This window comes from Typopeltis vanoorti, chromosome 16, assembly GCF_054136105.1.
Source record: "Typopeltis vanoorti isolate ZY-2024b chromosome 16, IOZ_Tvanoo_1.0, whole genome shotgun sequence".
NCBI lineage: Eukaryota > Metazoa > Arthropoda > Arachnida > Uropygi > Thelyphonidae > Typopeltis > Typopeltis vanoorti.
This window is the reverse complement of record NC_143564.1, coordinates 102,287,133-102,302,199: the sequence shown is the minus strand read 5'-3', so window position 1 is coordinate 102,302,199 and position 15,067 is coordinate 102,287,133. Positions and strand designations below refer to the sequence as shown.

General features: G+C 34.0%; 1 protein-coding gene across 3 annotated transcripts in view; it reads left to right on the top strand.

Moving 5' to 3' along the window:
• Positions 1 to 15,067, top strand: part of LOC150098225 (uncharacterized) — an 89,860-nt gene that overhangs the window by 55,752 nt on the left and 19,041 nt on the right. For all 3 annotated transcript variants that reach the window (XM_090406082.1, XM_090406081.1, XM_090406083.1), the window contains exon 4: positions 11,055 to 11,144. In XM_090406082.1, the coding sequence (XP_090262208.1) occupies positions 11,055 to 11,144 (90 nt within the window). The remainder of the gene's footprint in view (positions 1 to 11,054; positions 11,145 to 15,067) is intronic.

The window sequence follows — 15,067 nt, the reverse complement described above, 5'->3', positions numbered from 1 at the left end:
GACTCAGATTCTGGAACATTTTCTGTTAGATTTACAGAAATTTCCTTAGACTGTTTCTTTTTCTTAGCACCTTTTAATTTATGAAACTTTCCTTCTCTCACTTTATCTGTCTTATCACACAATGCTAGGAGAATGAGTTACATCATACTGAAAAGAGTTTACCTGTTTACTATTTGCAGAATGAAATATATCTCTAAGTCTCTTTTTCTTTTCCCTAACAAGTTCAAAAAACTGTTCAAGATTTTTAACCTTTTTCTTGTATGCTGTTTCTTTCAAATTATCTCTAAAGCCAAGCCTAAATTGAATAAACAGCAACCGTTCCAAAGAGGATTTCTCTTCAGATGAAACGTTAAATTTATGAGCAATGCTCCAAAGTCTATGATAATATTCTGAAACAGATTCATTCCTACCTTGAATACACTGATAAATTTTCCAAATGTTGGGCCCTAATTCTCTTACACTTGAAAATTCTGATGTTAGCAAACCTTTAAATGCTGCATAACTTTCAGTGTCTCTCAGTAAAGGAGATATATTTAATAATGTTTTGGCTTTGCCCAATAATTTATTACGAAGTATAATCAACAAATGAAAATCTGACCATTTTCCTAAATCTCTAATTTTTTCTGCATATCTAAAAAATGTTTCCACACTTTCACTACTATCTCCTGAAAAAGAAGGTATTACTAAAGTTGGATTAATTAACCTAAAAAATTCCTCATCTTTAATTAAAGAAACTTCGCAACTAGAATTACTGTCTCCTGTAGCCATTTTACTTGAGTCAAGATTTACTTTCTGGATTCTAAAAAAAAAGTTAAGTCATAACCAATCCTGTCGTCGACTGCACCATTGTTAATATTTAGAGAATTTTATATAAAGGATATTATCATAATATTAATCCTACCGGCTGCACCATTGTTTATATATAGGATTTTTATTAATTTAATTATATATATAGAAATGATCTCTGTTCAACAGTTGAATATTGCTATAGGCCAGAGAATCTTGGTGGTAAAGAAATGCATAAGCATCTTGAGTTAGCGAACAAGGTTGGATTTTCTTGAGTTCTTGAGAGACAACTATCTTAGGCAGTATGTAAAGGAGGGTATGCAAGGTTCAACAGTTTTACATCTGACCATTTCATCAGAGCATGTAATCGTGAGTGGGGTTTTGCACTTTCCTCCAGTTGATGAGAGTAATCTTGGGTCGTGACTAGCCATGTGAAGAAAAATATATGTGGAATTACAAAGTTGGTGATTACGACAAGCTTGACATTGTCAGCATCCAGGAATGGATGCTGACAATGTCAAGTTTTTAATATGATATTGCCATTGATGCCGTCTGTTAATGCGTCTAATCTTTCTCAGGACTCTCATATCTGCGGTCTCTAGTCTTTGGTCAAGTGTTTTACTTCTGACCCAGCTCTCAGATCCATACGTTAAAACTGGTTTGAACACTGTCTTATATACAGCTAATTTAGTGTTCTGACTAATTTCTCTCTTATTCTATATGAATTTATTCAATTGACTTCCTACCATACCAGCTTTGTTGATTTTGTTGTCTTTTTCCATATTTAATTTACCATCTTCACTAAGACTCGTGCCTAAGTAGCTGAAATGTTTTACTTGTTCCACAGGTTCTCCGTTCACAATGCAGTTGACATTTTCAATGATTCTGCCTATTTTCATTGTCTTTGTCTATTGCTAACCTTCATACCATATCTATTACAACAGTTATTCAATTTAGTCAGGGAATCTTGCAGACTTGTAGCAGATTTATTTAGAAGTATAACATCATCCCCATAAAGCAAAGAGCTGACATTAACATCTCCAATTTTGATATCATGTTTAATACCACTTTCCTTCATAATGTGATCCATATAGATAATGAATAACAGAGGGGATAATGTACATCCTTGTCTCACACCAGATTTAATATTAAACCATCTTCCTTAACTTCCTTCAATTGTAACTGCTGACTTACAACTCAAATAAAGATTAAGTATTGCTTGATATAATGCCCCATTGACAGCATATAACTGTAGCGTTTTGAATAGCTTCTCTCTTGGCACCTTGTCATATGCCTTTTCCAGATCGACAAAACTTAAATACAAATCTTTGTTATATTCCCATGATTTCTCTACTTTTTGTCGTAAAGTGAAGATCTGATCCTGACAACCTCTGTTTGGCCTGAATCCAGCTTGTTCTTCACCCAGCTTTTCTTCCACAATTCTTCTCAATCGTTTCTCAAGTATACTTGCATAAATCTTACCAGGAACCCCAGTAGGGAAATACCTCTGTAATTCTCACATTCAGTTTTATTTCCCTTTTTATATATGGATACTATGAGAGCTCTACTCCAGTCATCAGGAATTCGTCCCTCTGTCCAGGCCTTCTGAACTATGCAGTGCAGCCACTGTAAGACTTTTATACCACCATACTTCAGTATGGTGGTATGAAAGTGGATTAGATGATATTTCGAATATCATCTACTCCTGCTGCCTATCCACATTTCAAGCCTTTGATGGCTTTTTCTACTTCAAGTATGGATATGTATTACTGACTGTATGCCTGTTGAGTTTTGTTTACCACTGTTCTATCACTGCTTGTTTCATTTAGCAATTTTTTGAAGTAATAATTACTCCATACTTCAAGAATATCTTTTTCTTCCATTTTCATGTCATCTTTATCATCTCTAACTCCTTTTATAGCATTTTGTTACCTTGATATTTATTTTCTATGTTCTTGCCAAAGTCCTTCCATGACTTTTGTTTAGCAAGTTTTACACAGTGTTTAGCTTTCTTACATTTGTATTTGTCAGGAACTTTTGATATGCTTTCTTCTTTTCCTTCACTGCCTCTTTCACTTCCTGTGTCCACCATGGAGTTCTGATTTTTCTATCCTTGCAGACAACTTCACCACATGCCTCTCTGAATCAATCATGGTTTTCTTCCTGGCTTGCAACTGAATCTCCAAAGGTTTGGTTCCTGTTCTCAAACTCTCATTTTTTCTTGAATAATATTTGTGTATTTTAGTCTAGAGTTCAAATCTGAGAGCTGCTCAAATTTCATTCGCTTTAAAACTTTCTTATATATATTCTTCTTTTCAATTTGAAATTCAATTTTATCCTGCTCAAGACTAAATAGTGATCACTTCCAATTTGAAATCCTCTGTACACTCTGGTGTCCTGCACCACGGATAAAACATCACTATCAACAATAACATAGTCAATGAGACTTTTCTTATTCCTTGCCTCTTCTCTCCATGTGAATTTGTGCACATTTTTATGTTGGAACATGGTGTTAGTAATAACCAGTCCATGTCCTGAGCAGAAATCCAACAGGTATTTGCCATTATTATTAGCTTTGCTGTTTTCTCCAAATTTTCCCAAAATATTTTTGTATGTCTGACAATCATTCCCTACTCTATTTAGATCCCTAACAAGGACCAACTTTTCCTTTTTCATTGTGTCTGTTGCTTTTTCTAAAGCCTCAAAAAAATTCCCCCACTTCTACCTTAGTAGAACCTTCTGTGGGACCATAGGCACAAATAAGTCTCATTGTCCAGTTCCCCATTCTGATATTTGCCCACATCACTCTACTTGAGACCGCCTGCCATTCAAGAAGATTAGCCTCATATTTTGTGTTGAATACTATGGCTACTCCTTCTTTTCCTTGATTGTCATTGCCTGAATATAACATTTTGTATTTATTGCTCAGAAAAATCTCACCAGTTTTTGTCTTTTTTGTTTCAGTCACCTCTATTATGTTGATCTGGTACTTATCTAATTCCTCAGCTAGCTCCATTTCTTTGCCATTCAGGCTTCTTATATTGATAGTAACGATCTTTAAATCTGGTGGTGTTGAGTTGGGGTGTGTTTTCAGATTTGTTCCAGTAGCTTACTTTTCGCTGTTCGTCCTGGTTCCCTGGCGAAAACAGCAGCGCCTTGTTTAATAGGGCAATGCCCCAGCCGGCATGAAATTTTGTGATGTTGTACCATCATTTTGTATTTTGGTTTAAGCCAATAAGAATACAATTTGGTAGGCTAAATCCCAAATTGCCAGCCCATCCTCGTTCGTTCAGTATCCAGGTAGATACCCAACAGGGTGTACCACTAGGCGGTTAGGATTGGACATTAGGTCAGAAGCTCTGGTCGGTTCTCCGCATCCCTTTAAAATTCATGTGGAGGTCTCCTCTCAGTTATATAGCTTTGACCCTGAAGCACCCCATCTTAAGAACTTCATCATCATACGTATCAAGGATTTAGGCCTAGTATGGCCTGTTCCAGCCTTAGAAGTCACCGTTGAATCGTTTAAGAGGACGTCCTGGTTTTCTTTTTCCTAATGGCTTGTACTTTAAGGCTTGTTTTGGTAATCTTTCTGTTTTCATTCTTTGAACGTGTTCCATCCATCTATGTTTATATTTTTTAATTTTTTCAATTACTGGTTCTTGGTTTAATTCTTTCATAATATCTTCGTTTCTTTTGTGATCAAATAGGGTATACTTTGCAGTTTTTCTCATAAACTTCATTTCGGCTGTTGTTAATCTTTGTTTGTCTTTTTGTTTTATTGTCCAGATTTCGCTTCCATACATTAAGACCGGTAGGGCTAATGTATTGTATACTTTTAGCCTGGTTTGTTTTTGAACTAGGTTTGGTTTAAATATAGAGTTAATTACTCCTGTTATTTTTAAATATTTTGCAATTTTTATGTTTATATCTTTTTCATTTTCATAAGTGATCATACATCCTAGGTAGTTAAATGAATTCACCTGATCTAAGATCTTGCTATCTAATACTATTTTAGTTCTTGCTGGATCTTGTCCTTTAAAGGCCATAGTTTTTGATTTTTCCGTTGATATTATCATACCATAATCTTTGGATATCTCATTTAGATTTAAAATAGCTTTCTGTAAGTTATCTTCAGAATTTGTAATTATTATTTGGTCGTCTGCAAAGAGGAGAGTGTTTAAGTTAACTGTAGGTGAAAGTTGAATTCCTTGATGTAAATTTTTACTCCATTTTATTATTATTTCATTTAAGTAGATATTAAAAAGAGTTGCTGAGAGGGGACATCCCTGTCGGACCCCTTGTTTATCTCTCTTGTATATGACAGCTTGTGATTTAATCTTATTTGTATTTGATTATTTTCATATATACTTGTGACAGCTTTTAGGATATTATTTGGTATTTGTCTTTCTTTTAATATGTTAAATAATATGTTTCTTTTAACTTTGTCAAATGCTTTTTCAAAGTCAATAAATGCAATATGTGTTTCTAAATTATATTCTCTTCTTTTCTCTGTTATTAATTTTAGGCAGAAGGCTGGGTCTATACATGATTGTCCTTTTCTAAATCCATTTTGTACCTCTAGAATAGAGTTTTCGGAATATTTCATTAGTTTGTTATTTAAGATTCTGCTGTATATTTTGTAACATCTTAAGAACTTAAATAGCTCTCTTGAATAGCTCTCTTTCATTCAGATCTTCAGTTAAAGCTAATCTTAAGAACTTGAAGAAAATATTTCTAGAAAATAAAGTTGCCGTGCAATATTATCATCACACACTAAGAAGCAATCTTGCAGCCATTTCAGTGTAAGTCCTAGTTGTTTCACTTGATATCCTGTCTCCTAGTGGCTTCATGATTGAAATTCTGCCCCCATATAGCTCTCTTTCATTCAGATCTTCAGTTAACGCTAATCTTTCATAATTGAGCACTTAATGAACTAATACTCTACAGAGGTTTAGTATTTAGGTTATGTGCTGGTTTAAACTCCTAATTAGGTTTAATGGAATGAATACAGCATAGAGGAACAATAACATGCAATTTTATTGGATCCTTTATTTTATCTGTCATGGAGACGTCATTAGGGATACAATTTCAAAATTGTAAAAGCATACACAAAACAAACAATGAGCAATACCTTACAAAACCCTTAGGCTTTTTAATTTAAGTCTTAATACTGGTAAGGTGCAATGGAGGCAAAAAAAAAAGCAAAATAATCCCATTACAGAAAAGGGGTTTGAAGAATGAGGTTTGAAATTATAGATGAATTAATATTTCAGGAGTGTTAGTGAAAGAATTGGAAAAGTTGGTTAAGGGTAAAATTCAGATATGAGTGAAATATGATCTCTATGGTGACAGCATGGCTTTGTGATGGGGGGTGGGAATCTTGTGTTAGTAATTTATTCTTTCAATAAAATGACAGCTAAGTTAAGGGAAATGTGAGTCCTAATATGTATGTTGGCAAAACTGCTGATTTATATCATAAGAAAGAACAGCTTTTCTCTTGTTATGTATAAAGGTCATATTCTTTTTCCAGATCTAATAACCTTTATACATAACTAGACTAATCATGAAGGTAATTTGTATACAACTTTGTTTGCTTAGGTAAAAGTTTAAAACAAGAATATAACTTCTTGTCAAGTGTAATATACTTTGTAACCAAGCAGTTTACATTTTTACATTTCTGTTTGTTCAAGAGTATTTCAATAATGAGATATTACACCAATTTTGTTACTTGTATGTGGCAAATATATGAATTCTACATTAATTCAACCTTAGTATTGTTCTGGTCTGGCTTCCACAGACAAAATCACAATAAAGATTGAAAAAAAACTGATATCCTTTGACTATATGATGATATACAAGAAGCCGAGGCATTTAATCTATCTCTCATACTGTCTGTCTTTTATTTTTGCTAATACTATCAGACTCAGTTGCATCCCTATACTAACTACTCCAGGCTTATGATGAGCACCCCTTTACTTTTTCATCTGAATAAAGGCCCTTCCCATAATGTTTTTGTATTGTGTGATATACTGAAACAATTAATATGATGGCAATGATCTCTGTATACAAATAGGCTAGACGTGAAGATACTTCATGCACAGACTTTGCTTGCTTACATAATTAGGTGAAATATGAAACAAGAATATACTTTGCCAGTTATAATATACGCTATCTACTAATAATTGTCTGGACACCCCTGTTATTTGAAGTTATGAAACATTGCAGGTTTGTTAATAACATAAAAACCAGTGTACAAATAGATAGTAGGAAGCAGTATTTCATCATAGCAGTTGAATACAAGTGGTATATGGCAACATGACATGAACTTGCTGACTTCGAGAGGTGTCATCATGGGCTTTCACATTGGTGGCATGTCCATACATGCCATTGCCGCTCAACTGGATCATCCAAAATCGATGGTTAATAATGTGATCAACAAATGGAGACATTCTGGCATCACTAATGAACTTGCTGACTTCGAGAGGTGTCATCATGGGCTTTCACATTGGTGGCATGTCCATACATGCCATTGCCGCTCAACTGGATCATCCAAAATCGATGGTTAATAATGTGATCAACAAATGGAGACATTCTGGCATCACTAGTGCAGGAAAACCCAGGGCAGCTACCAAGAATACTGATAGAGACAGGAGGTTGTTAAAACGGGTGGCACGCAAAAACCAGCTACAATTGGCACAGCCCATCCATAATGAGTTCCAGAGCACCAGTAACGCCATGGTGAGCACTAATACTGTTCGAAAATAACTCCATTTACTGGGTTTCCACAGAAGAGCAGCGGCATGCAAGCTGAACATAACAATAGTGAACAAGGCAGCTCGTCTGGCCTGGTGCAAAGAGATGTCAACCGGACAATTTACCAGCAAAATGGTACTCTGCAGCAATGAATTGAGGTTCACCTGTTTCCAGTCTGATGATAGGGTGTGGGTATGAAGGCAGCCTGGTGAATGCTTGTTACCATAGCATGTTGTACCCACAGTAAAGTTTGGTGGTGGAGGAGTAATGGTGTGTGGGATGCATTCAGCTGGTTTGGAGTGGGACCACTGGTCATTGTCAATGTTTTCATGAATGTAGCTCAGTACCTTGATATTCTGAATAATTAGGTGCTGCCTACACTGTGGAGTTTTTATGGAACGGATCCATGTTACTATCAAGACAATGCCCCATGCCACAAAGCAGTAGCTGTTATGGAATGGTATGAAGAGATGGTGTTTAACGACTGCCCTGGCCTGCTCAGAGTCCTGACCTTAATCCCATTGAACACCTGTTGGATGAATTGGAGCAGCGATTGAGGTCCACAGTAGCAAGTTCTTGATCTGTCGCTGAACTCAGTGCTGCTTTGATGGAGGAATGGAAACAAATTACACCTGATGATTGTTGCACATTGGTGGAAGCCTTTGTCAAAGGATACAGGAGAGGATCAAAGCCGAGGTGAACATATTCAATATTAGGTTTTGCCTGCTGTCATCAATTGTACATTGCTAAAGTGTCCAGACAATTATTGGTAGATAGTATGTTATATTTTCAAGTTCTCAGCTATCTGCATAAAATAAAAATCTGATAACTTTCGTTTCACCTGAACTCTGCTTTTCAAGTTTCCCTTCTGCAGTTTTTCTTAGCCTCTTCTGAAGTAAGCTTGCATAAATCTTACCTGGACTACTCAATAAGAAATTACTTTGTAATTTTCAGTTTGGTTTATTTCCCTTATTATAGATGGCTACTATGAGAGTTCTACTCCAGTCATCTAATGTTTGACCACCTTAATTATGCAGAGCAACTATTATAAAACTTTTTTTACTTCCATATTTGAGCATTTTTGGTTGAATGTGTGTGAGCAATGGAGTGAGAAGCAGGTTTTTTGCATGCAGTGTTGTGAATGATTTAAATGCATTTCCTGAGAGCTTAATGTGTTGCAAAGAATTTGAATTGTGTGTAAGGCAAGGTATGATGAGCTGTCTGTATGACAAAGGGACATCCTAGATAAGTCTGACTCCATGGAGTCTTAGGATAATAATAATCTTTATAGGCCCATTGAAACAAACAAAAAAAGTCTTCACAGAGAAAAAAGTCAAAAGTCTTCACAGAGAAAAAAGTCAAATCTTTGGTGTATTATTATTTCATGAAAAAAACTCAGCTAGCATAATGTAAAAAATGTTCATCAGAAACTGTAGTGGTAGTGTGTGTTTGTAGGAGGGGAAGGTTAAACATGCAAGCTCAGTATGCATTTGAAGACAATACATGATATATTTAAGAAAAAGATGTGCAGGCATCTAATATACATAATGAATTAAATGAACTTATTACAACAAATGAGGCAAATCTGAAATTTTTGACTAATTACTGTCAGGAGAATTTTGCAGAATATTGGACTAGTGCATGTGTATGGTATATATCAATAAGAATTACTGTTAACTGTTAGTAACAACTGATGGTTCATCAGTTATGACGAAATTTGGTAAACTAATTGATGCTGAACAGCAGCAGCTTTGTTTCTCCAATGTTATATACTTAGCAGTAACAGATATACTTTAAGTCAACGGTAAGTGAAGAAAATTTTGAATTTCACAATTTTGTAGAGTCTGAACACAGTACTACCCATACACATTACAGGTATCCCTAGATAAACATAGTTAATTAATCCCTCAATGTTGCACGTATATCAAAATCTCGTTAAATCTAATAATCAGTGGTAAAAATTACAATTCATCCATAATCGATTACTATATTAATAATTCGTAGGAGACTGCATAGGAGGAATGATGTCATCATGCTCATGCCAAGAGGCTTGCATGTTTTTGCGTAGTAAATATAACTCTGCGGAGCTCACGGTGGTAAAAATTGCAGTGTAGGCCGTGGTATATCTGAGAGATACATTCATTACTAGTATGTGCTAAAATGCAATAAAACATTTTAGCACTGCAAATATAATACATGATGGTACAAATTAAGTGGATATTGAATCCAACATTATTTCATAGCCGAATATATAGAAACTAAAAGTTTCAGCAGATGCAAGCATAAGCAATTTTATGGGCAACTCATAGTAAAGGTGGAGTAAGCTCCAGATCACTTTCCTTAGTATTTTCCATAATGTAAAGCACATCTCCTAGAGGACATATATAATAAATAAGCCTTTGGCTCTCTATTTCAGTAATACATGATGGTTCATTTATTTTCAGTTATAATCTAGAAATTATTGAACAAAGAATTAAAAAAAAAAACCCAACTAAACCATAATATACTGACATCGGAGTTTGCGGTATCTCTCAGATACAATTTACTGTCAAATATCACAAACCTTTATATAACGTGTTAAACCAAACTGACAGCAAAAAAACAGTGCGGAAGATCACTTGTAACATATGAATGCACAGCTACTCATGCACCTCCACGCTATACACTGAATTGTGTAAGAATATTTATATACATTTTGCATGTATCTGTCAGTGCGAGCTCCACAGGGTTAAAGATACGTTAATCAAAACTCTTCCCACGTATATCAAGTGGTTGTTGCAATTAATTTCGCCGTGTTAACCAAAACTGCGTTAAGCAAGGGATACCTGTACTAATGTACTATAGGTTGATCAACCAACCTCTCGTGTATGGGCTCAACATAAACAGGAAAATCATGATTACAGAATTATCATTCTCATAGTTTAATTATAGAATATAAACTTACAGTACTGTCCCTCATGCTCTAAATTGCTGCTTATCTGTTCTTGTAACAAAAATAAGAAAAGTAGTTACAATTTTTAGAAGTTCACCAACCAAGTCAGAATTGGAAATGTTAATCTCAGCTCTTTATTTTATGCAGATGATGTTATACTTCAGAATAAATCCAGCAAAATCAGCAATAAAAAGACAATGAAAATAGCATGAACATTGAAAATATTAACTGCATCTTGAATGGAGTAACTGCTGATCTGTGTAAAGAATAGTTTCAAAATTATCAGTTATTACTATTTTTAATAAAAATGAAGTTTCTTATAGTTATAAAAATAGAATGATATATTTGTTTTAGCTTTTGGAATGTAACCCCCCCCCTCTTTTTTTTTATTTTTTATTTTGTTTTTAACTGGTTTGTAGTCTCTTATAACTCAGTCTTGCATCCAAGATTTCACAGGAACCTAACTACTGTGTTATAACAGGATTACCTATATTTTCTAAGTTCATTGTTTGATATCTACTTGTTTATCTTAATTCAATTTACATAACTTATTTAATTTACATTATTCTATTATTTTTTACAGAATTTCCATATGCCAAATGCTTTATATGTGGCAAGCAAGGACATTTAAGTAGACATTGTTCAGAAAATGAACATGGTATCTATCCCAAAGGTAATTATTATATTCTAGTCTATCCACTTGTTCACACATGCAGACACTCACAGGTATACGTTCTTAAATATACATTGAGAGCATGTGTGATAGTATTCATCCTAAACTTAATTTTATACAGGGGCCCTGTGTGCAATTGCTCCTGAGTTTAAAGAAAAAAATTTAAAAAAAAAGTGTCAAGCAACATAGGATCGATATTAATGCATTTATGGTAGAAGTTGCCAAAAATGTGCAGTTATATAGCTTGCCATATCCAGTAGCCTAACAAACAAGCTACTCGAGGAATTCTTGAAGGTATCTATCCCAAAGGTAATTATTATATTCTAGTCTATCCACTTGTTCACACATGCAGACACTCACAGGTATACGTTCTTAAATATACATTGAGAGCATGTGTGATAGTATTCATCCTAAACTTAATTTTATACAGGGGCCCTGTGTGCAATTGCTCCTGAGTTTAAAGAAAAAAATTAAAAAAAAAAGTGTCATGCAACATAGGATCGATATTAATGCATTTATGGCAGAAGTTGCCAAAAATGTGCAGTTATATAGCTTGCCATATCCAGTAGCCTAACAAACAAGCTACTCGAGGAATTCTTGAAGGTATCTATCCCAAAGGTAATTATTATATTCTAGTCTATCCACTTGTTCACACATGCAGACACTCACAGGTATACGTTCTTAAATATACATTGAGAGCATGTGTGATAGTATTCATCCTAAACTTAATTTTATACAGGGGCACTGTGTGCAATTGCTCCTGAGTTTAAAGAAAAAAATTAAAAAAGTGTCAAGCAACATAGGATCGATATTAATGCATTTATGGCAGAAGTTGCCAAAAATGTGCAGTTATATAGCTTGCCATATCCAGTAGCCTAACAAACAAGCTACTCGAGGAATTCTTGAAGGGAATCGTAAAAACGGACTCTTACATGTGTTTAAGAACCAGTCACACTTAGAAAGCCATACTCTATAAATTGATAGAACAGTGTATATATTTTTACATAATAGTGTCTGTTCTTACTTTTCCTGAAGATATCCATTTAATAACTTGGATAAACTGTTTTATGTAAAGAAACATAGTTTATCTTAATCCTAATTGATGATGATGTCTCTTTGAATAAGTCAACATGATTTCTAATGATCAGTACTTAAGGCATCATCTACAGGGAAAAATATATCTGAATGAAGAATTTTACTTAAAAAAAAAAAAAAAAACCATATAGAATTCATTCTGTGAATATTGTTTCCTTGACTGTGTCTTTTAATCATCATAATGCTGATTATGGATATAGGCCATATTGGTCTGTTCCGGTCTCATTATCCATCTAATATTCTTTTTTTTAAGGTCTACGTGGCCTTCTCTTTCCAGTTGGTTTATATTTTATTATTTGTTTAGGATATCGGGTGTTGGCAATTCGGTTTACATGTTTTATTTAGTTTTGTTTATAATTGTTTAGTTTTTCTTCTATTGATTTTACTTTTAGTTCTTTTAAAATTTCACTGCCATATAATAATGTGGGCACTGCTAAAGTATTGTATAGTTTTATCCATAGAACTACTTAAACAATGGCATTTTGTGGACAAACTCCAGTTAGAAGTAAAATAGTTATTAATAATAAATAATAGAATAAATACTTTCAGTTATCTTGGATGTGAAATATCATATGAAGGAGAAAAAGACATAAAATTAAACACTTCAAAATTTTTACAGATTATAGGCCTGATATAGTACAAAAAGAAACATGCTTGAAAATAATTTATAATTGTTTAGTTTTTCTTCTATTGATTTTGCAGTTCTCATAAATCTCATTTCATTTGTTTTTATTATTTCTTTATCTTGGTTGTTTATTACCCAAATTTCACTGCCATATAATAATGTGGGCACTGCTAAAGTATTGTATATTTTCAAGCATGTTTTTTTTGTACTATATCAGGCCTATAATCTGTAAAAATTTTGAAGTGTTTAATTTTGTCTTTTTCTCCTTCATATGATATTTCAGAAACAAGATAACTGAAAGTATTTATTTGTTTTATTGTTAATAACAATTTTACTTCTAACTGGAGTTTGTCCACAAAATGCCATTGTTTAAGTAGTTTTATCTATGGATATTTTCATTCCAAACTGTTCTATTATAACGTTTAAATTATATATTGCTCTTGTAAATCATCTTCCTTATCATTACCTGATCATCTGCAAATAATAGTGTATTTATTTTGTTATTCTGGGATTTTTTTATACCTGGATTGTTTAAGGTGTTCCACTGTATTAATGTTTCATTAATATAAATATTGAAAAGACAGAGGACATCCCTGTCTTACTCATTGGTTTATAGATTGTTTTTCAGACAATTTTTCATTTATTTTTATTTTTTTTATTTTGTCAAATGCTTTTTGGTAATCTATAAACAAAAGATGAGTTTCTAAATTAAATTCTCTTCTTTTTTCTATAAGTAGTTTTAAACAAAAAGCTGCATCCATTGTAGAGCATCCTTTTCTAAATCCATTTTGACATTCTAATAATATTTTTCACTATATTTTCAAGTTTTTATTAAGTATTCTACTATATATTTTGTAGCATGTATTCAGTAAACTAATACCGCTGTAATTAGTTTTGTTTTATCCCCATTTTTAAGTATAGGTATTACTGTAAAATCTCTCACAATAAATTAATTTTTCCAGTTCGATTTTACAAAGGTTTCCAAACATACGTGGGCTGTTCAATAAGTAATAAGACTAATTTTACTGTGGCGAAACCACTCATCAGAATATTAATTTCTGTGGAATAAAGAAATGTTGCTGTATGTATTAACAAAAGAGGTTGATAGATGGCGTATACGGGCTGATGTGCCAGAGTGTCATGTGACTAAACGCAAGTGCTCATCGGCGCTCCTACGAGACGCGACCAGTCTTCGAAATGGAAGCGTCCTTGAAACAGCGTTATGCGCTTAAATTTTGTGTGCTTTTGCAAAAATCGGCATCGGACACTTTTAACATGATATGCGAAGCTTTCATGTTAAAAATGTCGAGGGCAAGTGTTTTTCGCTGGCATAAAACTTTTAAGGAAGGAAGGCAAAATGTGGAAGATCTTGAACGTAAGGGAAGACCTTCAACGTCCATCACAGAGACAATGATCAACACAGCAACGATTATCATCAAGCACGTCAAAAGGAAGCGTCCATTGCTGAAGAATGGCTTCTTATTGCACCACGATAATGCAAGGCCACATATTGCTGGTTGTGTAGTGGACGTTTTGCAGAAGAACAACACAGATATCCTACCACACCCTCCACAGTCCTGATCTCGCACCGTGCGATTTCTGGCTGTTTCCTCAGCTCAAGAAACCACTAAGAGGCTGCCATTTCGAAAGCAACAAAGCATGTGTAAAAGCTGTGGAGGCGGTTTTGAAAGAACTCTCAAAAAACGGACTCTCACATGTGTTTAAGAAGTGGACGCAACGTTGGGACAAATGCATCGCATCTCACAGTATTTACTTCGAAAAAGACCATGTAAATGATGACGATTAAAGGTAATCTGTTTTCTGTATAAATATAGTCTTATTACTTATTGAACAGCCTACGTATATAAAATAGAATTTATGTTGTGATAAAATAATTGTTATAATTTTACTGTAAAATTGCATATTTAATTCCCATTGAACTGTATGTAAAACGGAAAAGAGGGGATTAACCCAGATTAGAACGATGACTAAGCAGAAACAAACATTCGCAGCATTTTGCGAACATAAAAATATGCACCCACAATAGAGACACGCAAGCAAAGGAAGCCGAAGTGATGTCATCATGCTGGAAGGTAATCCTGGAAACTACATCGTAGTAACAAAGGATTAGAGATGATATAAAAAGAGGACTGGACGGACCAGCAAGGTTCTCGATTTTTAGATTCCAATTTTTCTCCTTTAC